The sequence below is a fragment of the Brachionichthys hirsutus genome, unplaced genomic scaffold (genome assembly GCF_040956055.1).
Source record: "Brachionichthys hirsutus isolate HB-005 unplaced genomic scaffold, CSIRO-AGI_Bhir_v1 contig_179, whole genome shotgun sequence".
Taxonomy (NCBI): domain Eukaryota; kingdom Metazoa; phylum Chordata; class Actinopteri; order Lophiiformes; family Brachionichthyidae; genus Brachionichthys; species Brachionichthys hirsutus.
Window position 1 is genome coordinate 126351 of NW_027180418.1, and position 18028 is coordinate 144378.

Here is an 18028-nt window from a genome sequence, read left to right on the forward strand (position 1 = left end):
ATGATCCATTATTCTAATATATCTGTACACTTGTAATCTGAATATCACGAAACATGTCACATTTTAAATATGAAAATCAGCATATTAATGTGAGCTGCCATATTTAATGAGAATATTTTGACTTTTACAGTTCATTAGAAAGGGGCTAAGGGAAGATTAACTTTGCTCATTACAGTAACAGAGTGTAAAATAATGGCCTCTTTCCTGGAAAAAAAACGAAGTAGAAAAAAAAAAAAAAAACGTCTTAAAATAAATGAATCACACTTTTACAACAGCGCATATTTAGCGTTTTATACTGTGATACCCACCAATAGCAGAGGGGAATGTTTCCCGAGATCATCCCCGCTGTTTCTTCCCACAAAGAGGAAATATCCTGCTGTCTCCAGCAGTTGCAGAGGCTTTGAACCGAGATGAAAAACTTAGAAAGCAGGGAGAGGGGCTACTGTGCAAGAACCAGAGGAAGATGCAGAGAGTGGCAAAAACCAAGAAGTAAAAGATACTCTAGGTGATAGGGAATGAAACTGCATGAGGCCTTAAATTTAAAGTGATCATTACAAGGAGAGAGGAATAAAGGGAAGAGAGGAATACGAGAGGGGGATAAATAGGAAAAATTCTGTTAAGTGTTCTGTTGCTCTGTTCCTCCTGTCTTTGCTCCCATTTTGTTCTATGGTTTAGGTTATTTTGCTGTTGTATTTCTGTTCAGTTCTACGGTTCTCTTCCCATCGCTTTGGCTCCCACTTCAAAGAATTCACAATTCTTCAGTTCATCCTGTTGAGGAACATCACCATTTTCCCACAGACACACGGAAATGTCGAGAGAAAAGTTGTAAGACATTTGAATATAGCTTGACTGGCGAAATGAATCAAGTGAGGAAGGAGAAATTGAGCAAGCGAAGCGATGAAGAGGGGGTGTATAGCGGACAGAGTGGAGGAAGGAAAGGAGGAAGAAGGGATGAAGTAAGGGCAATTAACAAATTAAGTAGTGAGAGAAAGTTAGACAACAGAGGTGAGAAAAATGACAGAAAAATGAGGCAGAGATTAAGAAATGAAAAATGGGAGGTGGAAAATGAGGCCAAGTGGTTGAATAAACAAGGGAGAAAGAATGCGATTAGCCATGTGGGGCTACAATGAGTAAGAGATGCAACAGCGAATGAGAGACAGGAAGCAACTGATGGGAGAGAGGCAAATCAATACCTGCCCCCAAAGCGGTAAACACACAGTGAGAAAAGGGATTAAGCCCATGAAATGTGTTGACTAGGTGTATAGCGCAAAGAGGGCTATGCCTAAAATACTAAAACAAGGAATGGAGAAGCAGCAATGATGCGAAAAGAGGTTAAGCAGTGAAAAACAAAAAAAACAGAAGTCTAGAACTGTGGCAGGAGGGAGGAAAAAGAAAGGGAGGGAGGAGAAAAGGGCAGGATGACAGAAAGGAGGCAGGGGGGCACAGTGTGGATTATGGGGATGTGAGAGAAAACAGGAAAGTTTGAGCAAAGGGAAAAGTGTCAAAAGATCATGTGGTGAGTGAGGAGTGGAGGTGAAGCAGAAAGAGATGATGATGGAGGCGCATCTATTCACAACAGAGGAGAGACACAAAGAAAAGATGAGTTCAGAAACCAATTACAGACCAAAGAACACATTGCTTTGAGCATTAGAGACCAGCAGACATATTGTTCTGGAAGATGAACTTCTTGAGTCAATAAGATTGTTGTTGTCCATTATTAGTCGTGTGAAGTTTGATCACAAGCTGCTGTCCCTGTCCACACTACACTACACTACAAAAAATACTGTCGGACATATAGGCCTATAGTTTATGTGCTGTGTTGTTTTAATAGGATTAGCAACAGGCAAAACAAATTACAGAGAGAGAAGTCGCATTGAGAAAAGGAGGATTTCCATTCGGGGGTGTATTTATAGTATTGTTACCCCCCCTAGCATGTAATGTCCGTCTGTCTGTTCATCTGTTTGTTAACATATTTTTGTTTGGAGCATAACTCTAAAGCATCTCTTTTTTTTCCCCATGAAGCTTGGCTAACATGTCAACCATATGTTGGACTGTTGCCGTGTACTGTGGAGCCTCAGTGCTCTCAACACGCTGCCACGTAAGAGCCCAGTATAAAAAACAACAGGAACACAACCATTCATTTCCATTTTGTAACTGGATATAAAGTTGCCGTTTCTGAACTTAATCCAGACGAATTATTTATGGACGTGTTCCCAAGCTGTCGCTTAGATATCTTTACGATTATTTATCAGTAAACAGCAGTTTGCACATTTATAGCTGATGTTGCTGTCATGCAGTCAATATATGTCAATAAAGAATAGTATTGCTTTTAATCCACTGAAGGAGAAATACCTTTATAGATCAATTTACTGCCTATCACAGCGGACGCACAGGTAGAAATGATAGGAGTGTATCCACACAGATGGCAGCTTTATCTACTACAGTCATAGTAATCAAACAGTTTGTCAAAAAATAGACATTAATGACCACAATATCAAATATGTACACAATAATAGCAATACATTATTTTAAAATAGCAGATTTCAAGTTACTTTGATTCTCGTGTTACTGATTGGGTCAACTGCATCTAAGCCTCGCTCTCTCTCTCTCTCTCTCTCTCTCTCTCTCTCGCTATCTCTCTCTGCCTGTGTGAACTGTATATCATCGTAGCAAAGTGAATTGAGCGTGAAACCATCTGTTTCCTGGTTAGAACAGAATTACACTGACTTTATTAGAACATTTGAAAGCGTGCAGATGGTTGTAATTAACTCACATACTTAGGATCACGCACGCTAATGCTGAACATACACAGATGTTTATCATGAACAGTATATTGTATGCACAGATAACACATGCTCACACAACACACTTCCAACACAAACAGGTGAGTGCATTTGTCCTGTGCATCCCTGAATTGTATATTTTTATTCATCCCTGCATATTTGGAAGCTGGTGACATCATCAGGTATATATACACAATATCCTGACATATTATCACAGAAATATTTCTGTATATGAGGGATGATTTTTGAAAGCAAATGCATGCATTTAATCTTTTTCTGCATATGTTATGCAAAATAGCATTTATTAAATAAAGTTTTCTAAGATTTGTATTTTTGTGAGTTGGTATTACATAACTCTCTCCAACAGTGAGTTTCAAGTGTAAATGTAAATCATCCATCATGAGGACATCAGAGATTAGAGGGAGGAGGGCAGGGTGCGGCTCAATGGTTGGCCTCATTAGATTTCCTTTATTTTCTCTGGTACTTACTGAACACAAAGTCTTTGGCAAATTTCAGAAAGGTTGTGTAGGTTCTGAGACATCCAAGTTAAACAAGGACTTAAAGAGGTCGGGTTAATTCTTCGTTTTTGCTCTTTGTGCTTCAGAAAGGTTCTTTTTTAAAACACTGTTTCGTATCTTCCACATCTTGGGACTGCATAAATACACCAGGGATGTGCGTTAACTGTTTTTTTTATTGTTCACTTTGAGTGGCTAAGATCTCATCGTGTTATTTGGAGCTGATGTATTTCTCTCCACTGAAGATAAAATTGCTGATTTTAGCAAAAGAGAAAATAAAATAAAACATGCCACTATAATTACGGATTTATTTACATACTTTTTTTTTACTCTGTGTTTGTGTTTTACTGCTTGGAATTTATTGAAAACATTACTTTAAAGTGGTACTAATGCCAGTAACAAAATCTACTTTGTCATTATTCAGACATGTCCATTTCAGCATTATACATGTTATATTATTGGATTGTGAATATTGATAAAGTAATGTTTGCATTGTTCTACTGTTTGAGCAAGTACAGGTTGAGATCATTTCACCTGCTTTATAAACTTTATCTGCTCGTAGCATGTGAATTTCCCCCCAAAGGAATACATTTTTATTTTCAGCAATTTCAGTTTTCAAACATATTATTTTCTTTGTGCGGAAATATAAATAGCAGGAAATGGAAAGTTCAAGCATGTCAAAAATGTACTTAAGAACTAGACTAGTAAATATACATTTTTCACAAAACTGTTAATGTTAATGTTTCACAAAATTGGCAGCAGCAATATTATTTTGCCCATTAGTTAGAACTTGCATTCAGTGGCCAGAGCAGAATCCCAGACAGGATTTTAAACCAGGGAACCTCTATTCCGCTCAGATGTGGGGATTAACATAATGTGATATCAATACGGGATGTGATCTTTTACTTCTTTGTGTTTCAGTGATCCAGTGTGGACCTCCTCCTCAAGTGCATAATGGGAAAGTGGAAGGAACCGACCATTCGTGGGGATCGAGCGTTAGTTACAGCTGTTTCCATGGTTATCAATTATCCATCCCCGCTGTGTTAACGTGTGAAGGGAATGGGGCGTGGACGGGAGACGTGCCGCAGTGTCTGCGTAAGTTGGCTGGCCTACACTGACTTGGAACGGCTGCTAAGCAACTTGACATGATCCATATCACTGTTTCTTATTCAGCAGTTGTTCATGCAAGGTTCCAACTGTGTCTGTTGTCTCTTTGAAGCTGTTCTGTGTGGCGATCCTGGTTCTCCTGGGGGAGGATACAGAGAGGGGAGCATCTTTTCCTATCGGTCAGTGTAGCATTTTCTGACTTCGACACTGCCGTTCTGTGACTGATAATGTGGCTTTAATATGCCCCGGACACTTTTTGTCTATTTTACTAAGTACAACGGTATTTCTCTCCTTACGCAGGTCCGAGGTCCGGTTCTACTGTCACGCCCCCTACTTGTTGGTGGGATCTGTCTCCAGAGTCTGCCAAGCTGATGGAGCCTGGAGTGGCCAACAACCCGCCTGCATAGGTAACTTAGAGACTAGCAACACATGACCAACAAACACATTTTGTCCTCAAACACGCTGAAATTGTCTATTTTAGTTTTTAAAATGTAATGTAAGCAGTTACACCCAGCTTTGATTGCATTGTTAGTTAACAGAATATCTAAACATACAAAATCCATGACATTTCATGCAGAGGGACAAGCTTACATGTGAGTCATGGATCAAGGTTCAGATCCAGTCATTTCTGTATTTATTTTTAAGTCTTGTCAGACTGCCCATCTACAGTAGTTTCTATAAAGATTCTATCTTGGAAATTAGCCCAGCATTTTCATTTTTTTTATAGTGAAATTTAGCTTTTTGTGCTGACTGCTCTGTAAGCCTGAAGCTTATTTTGGAGCAAGTTATGTAATTGCATAGGGAAAAAGCTAAATCACTGTGTCAGAGCTGAAGTGGAAGGCAGCCTCGGAGCAACACCTTGGCCATCAAAGAATCATATCCTCTATTTTCAATGACTATTATCTGTCATACATAGAAGCATAATGTTTCCACGGTCCCTTATATACCCTGACAACTATTGGATGACTTATTCTACCCTTCTACCCTTTATAACTGCTGATTTATGATGGTAGCCTTTTTTTTTATTTTATTTTAAGACTGATAAGTTCTTGCTGAGGGAGAAAGTAAACATTTATTCAAGTACTTGTTCAGCACTTTTGCAGAATTTGTACTTGGCATACTGTGTATAGCGACTGACTGATTACACCAGACTCTGCTGTGACTGTGAAATGCAGTGATATATCAAAAGGTTTTGTTGATTTTATTCCAATGTTCATTGTGTTTGATAAACCATTGTATTTCAAAGTCACTCCTGTTTAGTGTAATCAGTCAGTCACACACATCATTAGTTTTCATCGATTACATTTAGCCTTGTTTGTGGGTCTCTGTTTATGACTGTGATTGTTGGTGAGTGAATTGAATGCATATTTTACCAGATGTGATTTTTAGAAAAAGCCTCCATCCCATTTTCCCATTAAGTAAATGTAAAAATCCAGATTTTCTTTTTCCAGACGGGTATCCGGATCGCTCTGAAAATTTAATGGGATCTAAGTGTAGACCATGGACCATCTTCAGATTGTTTTTTTGTCAAGCGCTATCCAACTGTTTTTTTGTAATCCTGCTAACAAACAAACAAGCAGACAGACAGATAGACAAAGACAAACGCCATCAATAACATAACCTTCTTGGCAGAGGTAATAATACTTATGTAAAACTTGATAATACAATGTGCCGGTACTGTAGCTGGCAGTCTGTTAAAAATATTTTTACAGCTATGATTTAAGCACAAAAATGCTTTTCTGATTTGCAGAATGATTAATAAGAATGGAGAACCTATGGTTTTGTGTGTTTGTGTGTACACATAGACCCAGCTTTCAACAGTTGTCGTGATCCAGGAACACCAGCTTATGGCATTCCAGTCATGGCCCAAGGTTTTCAGGTCAGAAACGTGTCCGTGTACTTGATAAATCAGCTGTACAATTGTTCAAATTATACATTTTCCGATAAAGCTGAAACCTAAAGTTAATCTTCCCATTTATACATTTAAAGACACTTTGAATAAAGGTCAACCTTCAGATTTTCTAGTGAATTTGTGAGGTATCACTGCTTAACATCTCCAGTTGGTGAATAGCTGTAAGAAATACATTGAGAAGGGTTTTAGTTGACCATTTAAAAAAAAAAAAGATACCCCAAGGACTTTGCTGGTTTATATCATCCAATGTTGTAAAAGAGCTAAGTTGCAAAGTCCTTCAATGAAGCATCATAAAATTGGGATTCAGTTCAAATTGGAAACTCAAAAGTCACGTTTCTAAACACAAACTTTGCAGGTGGCAAAAATAATCTGCATTTTCTTTTGTATCAGTGACTGAGCTATCTTGAGCCCAGTTGAAGACATGTTGATGGAGTGTATTGGCTGTGCAATCTTAAATGGAATTTAAGCAAACAAGCAAATCCTTCAATTTGTGGAGGTATGATTGGGTATTATAAATTGTCTGTCTCATATATCCCCTGGCATCGCTAATAAGAAAAGTAGTCATTACCGCCCACATCAAGCAGGTCTATTGTCTAGACAAAGAGATTCAGTGAGAGAAAAAATACCCATTTATCATTGTTTAATTAGATTTAAAGAGTCACCAATGACTCAAGTTTTGACAGTAAAATAATTGTATTTCATTTTATTTTACCTCATGCTGGTGATGTTGCAGGTATTAAGAAACGATACCCTTTTTTTGTACACTTACATAATATAGGTTGGCAGTAAGATTTCCTTCAAGTGCCGAAAGAGCTACCACATTCTTGGTTCCACCTCAAGAACTTGCCTAGAAAACCTTACCTGGAGCGGAACCCAACCTGAATGCATTGGTAAGAAATAACTTTGCCTCTTATTACTGCTCTGTGTACTAATTTAATTTGTTCTTACCATAGATTGTGTTCATCTATGTGTCACTCATAAGGATTAAGCTATTAATATTGTAGTTTTCGTAATGTCGTATTTGGTTTTGTATAAGGAAATAAACCTGTCAGTGTTAAGCTTGTATTATTTATTGTTTCCCCCTCTTCCCTGTTACTCAGCCCATTCTTGCAGACAGCCAGAGACCCCGGCTAATGTGGATGTTCAATCTATGGAGCTGCCCACTTTAGGATATACACTAATCTACACCTGTCAAGATGGTTTCTATCTTGCTGGGGGATCAGAGCACAGAATCTGCAAGAGTGATGGGAGATGGTCGGGCAAAGCCCCGCTCTGTAAAGGTATTAAGATCCTGTCTTGAAAGTGCACTGCTTGCATAATGTCTGGATGTTTATGTAAAATCCTATCTGTCTGGAGTTTGTATGTTCTCCCCGTGTCTGCGTGGGTTTCCTCCAGGTTCTCCGGTTTCCTCCCACCTCCAAAAACATGCAAATTAGGCGAACTGATTATTCCAAATTGTCCATAGTGTAGGAGTGTGTGCTTGAATGGTTGTCTGTTACTGTGTGGCCCCGCGATGCGCTGGTGACGCACCCGAAGTGTACCCCGCCTCTCGCCCATAGCCAGCTGGGTTAGGTTCCAGCACTCTTTGATTTCTTTGCAATACCATGATGCACAGATTCGCTCTCATTCCTGTCACATTAAATATGCCGTCTATTTCCACCTTGTCTGTACCAAATACATTGTCAACAGGCATAATTAACTTCGCTGAAGTTAGTGCTATTTTCTGTTTTAGTTGGAGTGAAAATCAATCCCAAAGGCAGAGGAGAGTCCGACGTCCAGAAGAACAAAATCCGAGGTATGAAGAAAAGACTGCTATACACACATTAGTACTTAAGCCACGTGTTTTCTTCAAATCCGGTTAATCATACTATGTTCTAATGAGGAATGTTTTAAATGTAAGTATTTTCCAAAAAGCGCTGGCTATGTTTGGTTTATGGGTTTCATGGCTGCTGACTAAAAAGTCTTCTGCAGTCTTATTTGAGGTTTACAGGAGGAAATATTCAGGGGCAACACCGTAAGTGTGAAGTAGGATTTGATAATCGATATTTTTCATCTCCATGGAGCCAGTGAGGAGAGACTAAGACTGCAGAAAAAGAGCATGTTTTTGCAATATTGTACACGAATACTGAAGCTGATTAGTTTTGTCTAAGTCACAGCTTTACATGTGGGATTTAAAGACCACAAGAAATGTCTCAACAGGTAAATACATTTTGTCTTTTTCTTGGCAAACACAAAAGGCCAGTCATAATCCTGACCATTTTCTCCTCAGAGTTTAATAAAGGGATTGTGACTGGGAAAGACTGAAAACACAGTGACAGGATGACGACAGCTGGTCCCTTCAAACTGAATCGCTGGGTCTTGCTGTTCGTGCTTCGAGGCAGCGGTTTTAATCTTTTGTTGAACTAAATGTCAAATAAGCTTTGAATAACTTCCTGCGTTTGTGTTTGTGGTTCCGGTACAGTTCCAGTGGATGTGTTCTCTCCCAGCTCGGAGTGGAGCGGTTTCTACGAGTATCTAGGGAAGAGACAGGCCACCACATTTACGGTCACTGGATTCAATGGTACCAGTGGCAGAGTTAACGTCATATTACTGGACACCAGCGGAGTGTCAATAAGACTGTCAGGTAAAAAAAAAAGAAGAAAATGGATATTGTTGTTGTTGTTAGCTTGAAATAGAAACTACATTCCTTTCATGTCTGGTCATAACCAGCTCTCATTTATGCTTACTCAGGCTTTGCTGCTACCTCTGTGGAAAGTGGTGCGATTCTAGAAATCGCAACTAAAACGCTCAATGAAAATATAAACTCACACACCCTGAGAGGTAGAACAAAATAATTGTGATGTGCAAGAGCTTCGGAGCGCACAGAGAAGAGGAATTATAGGACATTAATATGTTAAATAATGCAACATGCGAGGGTAGCAGTGGGAACTATAAACTGCCTGGCAAGACTTTTCCTTTACACCGGTGCAACTGCAGAGCAGCCACACCAGTCTGCAGGGCCATGGCATCACTTCAGCAGCATCAGCTCTGCAGATCCTGATCTGTTTTTTTTTAAATTATATACCGGTACTGTATGTATTGTAAATAGATGGAAGTATATCCTAGACAGGCAGGTTCACAAAATAAAATACACAGCTGTGAAAACCTCCAAAAGTGTGTCATTTCAGCAACTCGGTGCCTCTCCCACTGACACTCATGTATGGTTTGACAGCTTGCAATCAATAGTTCAGCCTGATCCTGGGTTTATGAATAATCTTCTGTGGGCGGGAGAGAAAAGGGCTCTCAGCATATAAAATGATTTCATTTTGAATGTGTTATATTTCTTTTACATGGGCCTGTCATATTAAACAGCAACAGTCTCTGTGCTGGCTCTATACTAAATCAAGTGGAGACATCTAGCTGAAGGGTAAATGTCACTTTTCCCCCCCAGTAATGTGTCGAGTGCCGAGTGAAGTAAATAGAGTATGATAATTCAAAATGTCATTGTGTCTCCTTCGCTCTGTTTGCCAGTCAGCGTGTCTGTCTGGTTTCCCACCACCCTGCCAACCTCCCACGCAACCTTAGTGGCTTTATCGGTTCTCGTTTAGGTCCAACACGCATTAGACACTAAGTTTGGCTTATTTAAATTATTTTAGACTGTGGCGATGACCTCGTTATTTTGTATCTCCTTATTCATCCAGGTTCCTATAAGTCAGAGGAAAACCAGCTGCTTTTGAAAGTCTACCAGGTGAAAGGGCCGACCGAGCATTACCTCGGCAAATTTAAAAATGACAACTGGGCTATGGATGGATATGTAAGACACGCTTCCTCTTATTTTCCTTTGTGAATCATTTTAAAATGTCCTTTTCCATTTTGTAATTAAGTCAATGCCACCTTATGAAAATAAGATTAATTAGCATTCGCTTTGCTGGATGGGGTCTTACAAGAGAGGCGTATCAAAGCTCCTGATTAAATCCTTGCTCACATTGTGCAAAACATTTTAATATACAATGACCTCTATTTAACATCTTTTCAAGCAGATTAAGGGTGGGCTTTATCATAAAACACTTTTCTCTCAAAAGTGTGAAAAAAAAGGTTAGATTCTAAAAGATTGTCACCGTTACTGTCTCTAAAAGTTATCACAGTCCATAAATCTCAATCCATTTATCGCTACATGCACCATATGGCTGAAATGCCAGTGCTGTCACCATTTATTTGTTTATGCTATCTTTTAAACTCCTCTAGAAATGTTATGTAGTGTTTTGAAGAAACAAGACAACCTATGATTAACTATTAATATTATTACGTAATGTAATCAGCCATTCAGATTGTTGTGTGTAAAGTCTAGTTTCCACCTACAGGGTGGCTGCTGCTGCCCGGAGGGGGGGGTCACAATAGGGCAGGAAGGCAAAAAACAAAACAGAAATGCATAAAGATGAATTGGATGAGTTCAAAGCATTAGTGCTTTTTTGTTAGAATTGGTAACACTTAGAGAGAAATAAAAACACAATTTTTATCAGATGAATAATTAATTTCTATTTCACATTTAGGAATAAGTCTAATATCATGCACTACTGCCAGAACTAATGATTCTTGTGCTAAAATGTGCACATGGGAGAGCTCCACACTCTCATTTACTAAAGACAGGGTTTCACACAGTTTCATTCTGGTGTTGGAAAACTTCAGTGAATACTTAAAAATCAATACACAAGATAGTTCTTATTATTTATAGTATGTCTGTAATATTATTACATTTTCTATGTCACATGCCAATAGGTTATGTCACAAACACTCAAAACATGTAAGTTGGCAATTAATTTATGTTGTGTAATGCCCAGTCTCAGAACAATGTTTGTAGTAGCTTTTTTTTTATTATTATTATTATTATTTGTACTTGTTGTTTCGTTTTGTTTGTTTTTCTGTGAATAAAGTAAAAAAAAAGAAAAAAGAAAACATGTACATGACCTGCTAAATATCTGTAGGGCTGCCCTTTTAAATGCTTTCTAATCCAGCCTTGAATTCCTTCAAGACTTTTCTGAGAATAAATCTCCTGTTTAAAAAAAGTGTTAGGTGTTGTCTATGTTTATGTATCCATATTATGATGAGATAAAGTTAGTGTTTTATTTTACAGGTTACTGCAGAATCAGACCAGAAGACATTTGTGTACCAGGGGCACATTCACAGTAAAGACTTTGGCAAGTTCCATCTGATGCGTCAAGGTAACATAAGCACCATTAGCTGCAGCAATAAACTCAACGTAAGGATATTCAGTGCAACTGTCAGTGTAGTGTAAAATACATTTTATTTTAGACAGAGTACACATGAGGAACGAAGCATCAGCACAAAAACTAATTTATTTTCCATGCTATGTGTTCATACTCATATCTCATGTCTGTCTCTGTACCCACAGGCCCTGTAACTATGACAGTGGATCCATCCAACCCCTACACAAACAGCAGCTCTGTGGCAGCAGCCATCTTGGTTCCTTTCTTTGCCCTTATCCTGTCCGGATTTGCCTTCTACCTCTACAAGCACAGGTAAGCCACATCCTCAATGTAAATCCGTCCGTCAGAAACAGACGCCTAGCAGAGAAGAATGCAAAGCAGGTGTTTGACTTCTGGCTTTGTTTGTTATCTCTGTCAGAAAATATTGTGCTGTGCCCTCCGTCAAAAGTCATGTACTGGCATTAAACAGCATCCTTGATCAGTGGATCATCTGATGAATATATATTAGATGATATCCACCTTGAATTTTTTTCCACAGTGCTTATCAAAATTAATCAGCATGGCCTGAATGGCAGACATTAGCAGAACAGTTTTGAGGAAACAGAATGTATATTCAAGTAGAATTACACTTTCCAAAACTAATACCCCGCACCATTACATTACTATAACTGTGTTACACAGCCTGCTTGCCAGAGAGCAGTACTGAATGCTAATGCATGTATATTAAAATGATGGTTGTATGCAGGACATTGTCTGCTGACACAGATGACAATGAGAGACCAAAAGTCCCCTGGGGACCTGGCGACAGGTAAGACTGGCACCTGTCATGCACTTGGTTTCCAACAGCAACCAGACCTCCGCCCGCCGCCACATCCTCTGTCAAACTTCTCATCCCTTGTTTTTAGTTTTCAGATTTTTCTTCATACTGTTTAGTACGGCTGCACAATTAATTACAAATGTGAACTTCCAATTGTTTTAATTCATTAAACTGAATTAAACACTTTTTTGTGTATCACAGAGACATAATAATAAAAGTCTTAATGGATATTAATTCAGAGGGAAATGTAAAAGGCAACTTATATTAGGTCAAAGTAATTGGGGTGACATTTAAATTCAGGGGAAAATGAGCAGGTTTTTAAAAGCAGTGCAGCCCTACTGTGTCAAACCAGCCCTAATCTGAATCTAGATAAAGGGCATTTTATTTTATTTTATCTTTAATCTCATTGTCATCTCTATGTCAACATAATGTCACCAAGAACAAATAAAGCATTTATATGTGAACAGATTAAATCAAATAATATGCATTTTACTTTAATCTGTTCCATTTTGTTATTTTTTTTTCTACGATTACCTGTATGTCTTCTTTAGGGTTAAGGTTAGGGTATTTTTTAAACTTTAATCTTGACTTCAATACTTGCTTTACTGAGTCCAGCTTAATGGCAAGGCAACAGAAGTAGAACTTATTTCCTAATGTGGCGACGCATATATGTAAATGAAAGCAAAAAGCAAGGTGTCCTCTGCAGTTTCTTCCTGCTTTGTCCCACATGTTTGCACCAGAATCTGATACTGTCAAATTAATTAAACCAAGACAGTACAGTGATTTGAACTGCTGTCACATTGGGAGGTCTGTGGTGTTTGCTAGTCTGTGTGCAGTTTTGTAGAGTAATGGGTTGAGGATGTAGGGTTGGCTTAGTGGCTCCCTGGGGTTGGATTTCCACCAGTGCACACACACACACACACACACATAGAGACTCTTAATGAGGTCAGTCGAACAGCGTTTTAGGAGCGGTACTCCTCCCTGCTAATAGTTCCACGGGGTTTGGGAGTAAATGATTATATCTAACTGGATTATATGCCTGAATACCCTAAAATGTAATCTGCGACAACCAGAAAAATTAGAAGGGGTAGTTATATTTCACTGCCTGTCTGATGGCCTGTGGTGCATTTCCTAAAATCCTCATTTAGAAAAATCAAGTGGGTGGTACTGTTTTTGTTTTTAAATATTAGCAGTAAAATTGCACATCATATGTAATTTTGAAAGGTTCATTTTGCTGTCTTAAAAATCTTTGTATTTGTGGTTGACTTGCCAAATGCAGTTTCTGTACCCTTTCATTTATTTTTTTCATAAATACAACTTTTCAAGGACAACTGAAAATCAACTCGCACCAGATATGTGCCACAGACACCAGTTAATGCTTCTCGTTTTGTTTTTCAGGACACGCCCCAAGGTCCAGTTCAATGGCTATGTTGGCCATGAGAGCTCCAATGGCCAGGCATCCTTTGAGAACCCAATGTATGACACCAACATGAAGCCCACAGAGGCTAAAGCAGTCCGATTCGATACCACGCTAAATACAGTCTGCACTGTGGTATAGCCCAGCAAACCAGCCACGAGCTCTTCAGTGGTTCAGTCCCACTGACCTGTTGCAGTCTGTGGGCTGGGTAAACCAAACGGAACAAACATTGATTGAGTATTTGGACTTTTCTCTATGAGGAGCCTCTGCTGTAATATGCTGATTCTCTCTTAGCATGATCTGCACAGTGATGCAGCTCTGCTCCATGTTTTACAATGGCATCACCTCGCTCTGAAGTCTGAAAGAGTAAAATTGGTGTGAATCAATGAACAGGGAGGGAAAATAACGATGCCTTCAAATAACATGAGGAGCTTGGGATCACAATTTTTCTTAGATACATATCCAGGAAAAAACCAGAAAGATATATGGATGGAACTAATGGATCTTCTTTCCAGAGTGATGACATGTGCATACAGTACAATCTTTCACTTCTGCAAAATTTGAAAGCATAGTCAACTGGGTCTAACAGCCTCCAATTGCAGTTCAATCTGCAGTTTACTCATCCCTAACCCCATGCCAAATTTGCACAGTGGCTCACAAATTCTCCCGCTGGTTTTTACCAATGCAAGGTTCCACCCTCAGGGGAAGCACATAGACTAGTCCACCCATCAACCCCTTCCAGACATCAGATAGTAATAGGATGGTTCCTATCTGCCAACACAAATGTCATCATTAGTGCTGGACCAAAAATCTCCAACTAGAGTTCCATCCTACTGCCCATGACAGGACTGGACTCTCTCAAACAAAAGACAGCTTACAGAGTCTGTTCTGGTGGAATCTGCTACTGATTGCACAGGCTACTGTAAACCAAATGCAGTGCCGGATATGAGTATCAAGTTAGTTCTAGAATTGGGTTACTTGTGCTAGTCAAGCAAAGGTCAAATAGCAGTTGTGTCTTAAATGTTTGTTTTAGCCTACTTGGTAAATGGGTTTGGTTTAATATAGCAGGACAATCAAACAGTAAGGTAAGACAAGTTGTTGGATTTTATAATTACTTCCTGCTATTATTGTCTTATTAAGTTTGCCACTTGCTGTATTGCCTTTCTTGACCATGTCTACCTACAGTAATTGGCAACCAGTTAGGCTAAAACATACCAAATCAAGCATTTGCAAATGTGCTGTTTTTTTTTTTGTTATTCAGGTTTAGTATGATAACCTCTGAACACGATCTAGATGAGGTTTGGACCTTTCCAAATATTATGTAGTGTTACACACTTAAAACCAGTCCTATTAAACAAAATAAGTTAGACTATGTTGAACCACAGCACCTGACGATACTGGACTGGTTTCTACATGCCTGTCTAACATAATCAAAAATGCAGACAGCTGATCCCTGCTCGTGGACTAGCCAGGACTCTGTGCTTATTGTTGGAACAAGTGAAAACCTGGAGGCAATGAGCTGTCAAGATCATCAACTGCTGCAAACAGCTGTGGCCAAATCCAGGAAATGATTGGTCTCCTCTCAACTGTGGTCAGGATTATCAGTCAAGGGATGCCTGCTGTTTTTTTTTTCTACAGCATACTCTCAAACCACAAAATCTGAAAGGGATGCAAGGATTTACAGACTGGTTGACTGAAAGAAATTAGGTGGACAGAGACAAATGGACGGCACCTCTGTCAGTCACACTGGAAACAAAGAGACAAGGACAAGTTTCTATTACGAGAGAGAGAGAGACGAGTAATTATCTACAAGTGTCTCTTCTGATATTTTTCTTCAGTGAAGATATTGATGAACAGACTTCGTGTTCAAAAACCCAGTGGCCCTGTGGGACTTCCCAACCACTGCTGGGGACCCCAAAATATGAACTTTATCTCAACTCATAAACTGCACAAATTTTGCACTAGTGTGTTTTCTTTTTTGTTGTTGACTGGGTTATGAAAATAAGAGTAATTTTTGGGTCTGAAATGGGTTTGAAAAATTATTAATTCTAAAAAGAGAATTTTATTCAAAAGCTTCTATCTTTAAAAAGAGAACAAAGTAAATACATACAGGGTTAGAGTGTTTGTATATACACATTTATATTTCATCCTCTCTGCTAGCAGAAGGTGTAATAACATGTTATCATCTCCTTTATTCTGTTGCCATGACAACAAGCTAGCCAACCAGAAGGTTGGGATCAGTTTACAGTACTTGTGGACCTTTGAGATATGAGTCTCACGCATTCTGTTGCCATTATTATGACAGAGGTTGTTTCAGAAAGCTCTCACTGAATACTGTTGCTGCTGAAGCTGTACCAAACGGCTATAGCTTTAGCATTATATGCTACCATCATTTCAGATAATACCACTCCGAAGCTGTACTAAATAGTACCCCACTCTGGGTCCAATTGTCCACTTTTGTAACATGCAGTTAGAGCTTTCAGAAACCTTTTCTCCAGCGCTCTTTAGAAGGATGTGTATCCACAAATACTCACTTTGTCATGCATCTTCCTTCGACACATTTTGCACATCTGATGCACATGATCTTATGTCGACACACCTTTTTAAAGAGCTCCCAGTGTGTGTGTGTGTGTGTGTGTGTGATGGACAGAGAAAGAGAGAGAAAGAGTGGTTTCAGAATTGGTCATTTAAGGAGGAGGAAACGGATGCAGTATGGAGACAATATGCACAATTATTATTGTCAACAGCTATCATCCCTGAGCCCCTCCATTGTTCCAGATATTACCTCGCGTGCAGAGAGCATGTTGCATTGTGCTTATCAATGCTGGAACATCACTGCAACCCCATACACAAGTTTAGCAACCGTGACCTTGGATTCAGATTATTTCCTGTACACATTTGCAGGATCAAAAAAAAAAAAAAAACTCATCCTTTTAGATCACTGGCCCAGCTTGATATTTCACACAGTGTTCTCTCAAAATGTTTTTATTATTCAGAAAATGCTGCACTTGATTTAGATCACAGATGTAACTGCTTTCAATATGTGTGTCCCTAGATCTGGCTCTTTTGTTTGTGCCACACTTTCATGCACATCATTTGGCATTTGATTTGTTTAAAGGGCATTTTCTTTGTAAATTGCTTGATTTTTATTGTCTTAGTGAATTTTCCTGAGTTCTTCATGTTCTCAAAATTTTAGTCTCAGCTCTTATACCTGCAAACGATATATCACAAATGCTGAAAGTCACAACATTCTGACTGATATAACTGATTAAAATGCTTTTTTTCATTTCAATAGCAGTATTGTACTGTAGAACGTGACTAAATTCACTAAAAGCTGAGAGAAAATCCTTTGGCATGAGAAGGTTGTCACATCCTTCTATTTTGAAATGTGAAGTGAATCGCAGTCTCTATTTATATTTTCAGCGCCGGTAGTCAAAAGTGAATACGCTAAGCAAGGCTGTTGCAAATGAATTGTCCTAAAATAATTGGGATTGTGCCTGAAATAAGCATTCAGGTTATTGAACGTGTTATGCTATCTAGTTCTAAGCTCATTCACGGGCTCAGTGTCAGGGTCAGATAGCTGGAAGCACGTCCACTCATGAGACGCAGAAAATAAAGATATACCGATTCTGGCTATAACACTGGCAGTAGTTAAAGATAATAGAAGGCACATTTAAATATCCTTACAGAAATAAACAATGCAACTGTAAACAACAGTACAGTGTCTGTTCACAATATAGTACTCCCTTTATATTGCTCCAGTGCACCCAGTGCATCTCTTTTAATTGATTTAATTAATTCAGCTGAGCTTTCCCATGGAGTCAAGAAAGCATAATACTGCCTGTCAAGTAGAGGCTGCATAGTTTCCACAATTAAAGATCTAATTTTTAACATTTAATTACATTGACCAAGGCTTACCCAATAGGAAACAAATAGTTTTCCCTGTCTTCACACATAGATTCTGAATCCTATGAAGAGAAATTCAAAGTTGCATCCTACAATAAAGTATTGAGTTTGCAGCCAAAGTCTTATAACAATGTTATTTTTTACAAATTCTTTCCATATAAACTATGTTTCAACAGTAAAGTTATCCACGCTGTTCCTCATGCATCCGGTCTTTGCTCATTAAGGAAGGTGGTGTTAATTTTTTGACGAAATGATTTTTTTTTTAATCACCGAAAGATGGAAAGATTTCTTCTTTCTTTTCTTTTTTTAGATGTTATACTTTATGCTTTATATTACAGTTTCCACATTTGTCCTTCATTTTGCACCA

At 38.7% G+C, this 18028-nt stretch overlaps 1 protein-coding gene across 1 annotated transcript in view; it reads left to right on the plus strand.

Annotated features, from left to right (window-relative positions):
* Positions 1-13896, plus strand: part of LOC137914789 (CUB and sushi domain-containing protein 1-like) — a 116352-nt gene extending 102456 nt beyond the window's left edge. The window contains 10 exon segments of the mRNA XM_068758285.1: positions 4220-4393; positions 4518-4584; positions 4706-4812; positions 6211-6284; positions 7096-7207; positions 7418-7597; positions 8779-8940; positions 9998-10110; positions 11631-11833; positions 13737-13896. Of these exon segments, the coding sequence (XP_068614386.1) occupies positions 4220-4393; positions 4518-4584; positions 4706-4812; positions 6211-6284; positions 7096-7207; positions 7418-7597; positions 8779-8940; positions 9998-10110; positions 11631-11833; positions 13737-13896 (1352 nt within the window).
* The last annotated feature ends 4132 nt before the right edge of the window (positions 13897-18028 follow it).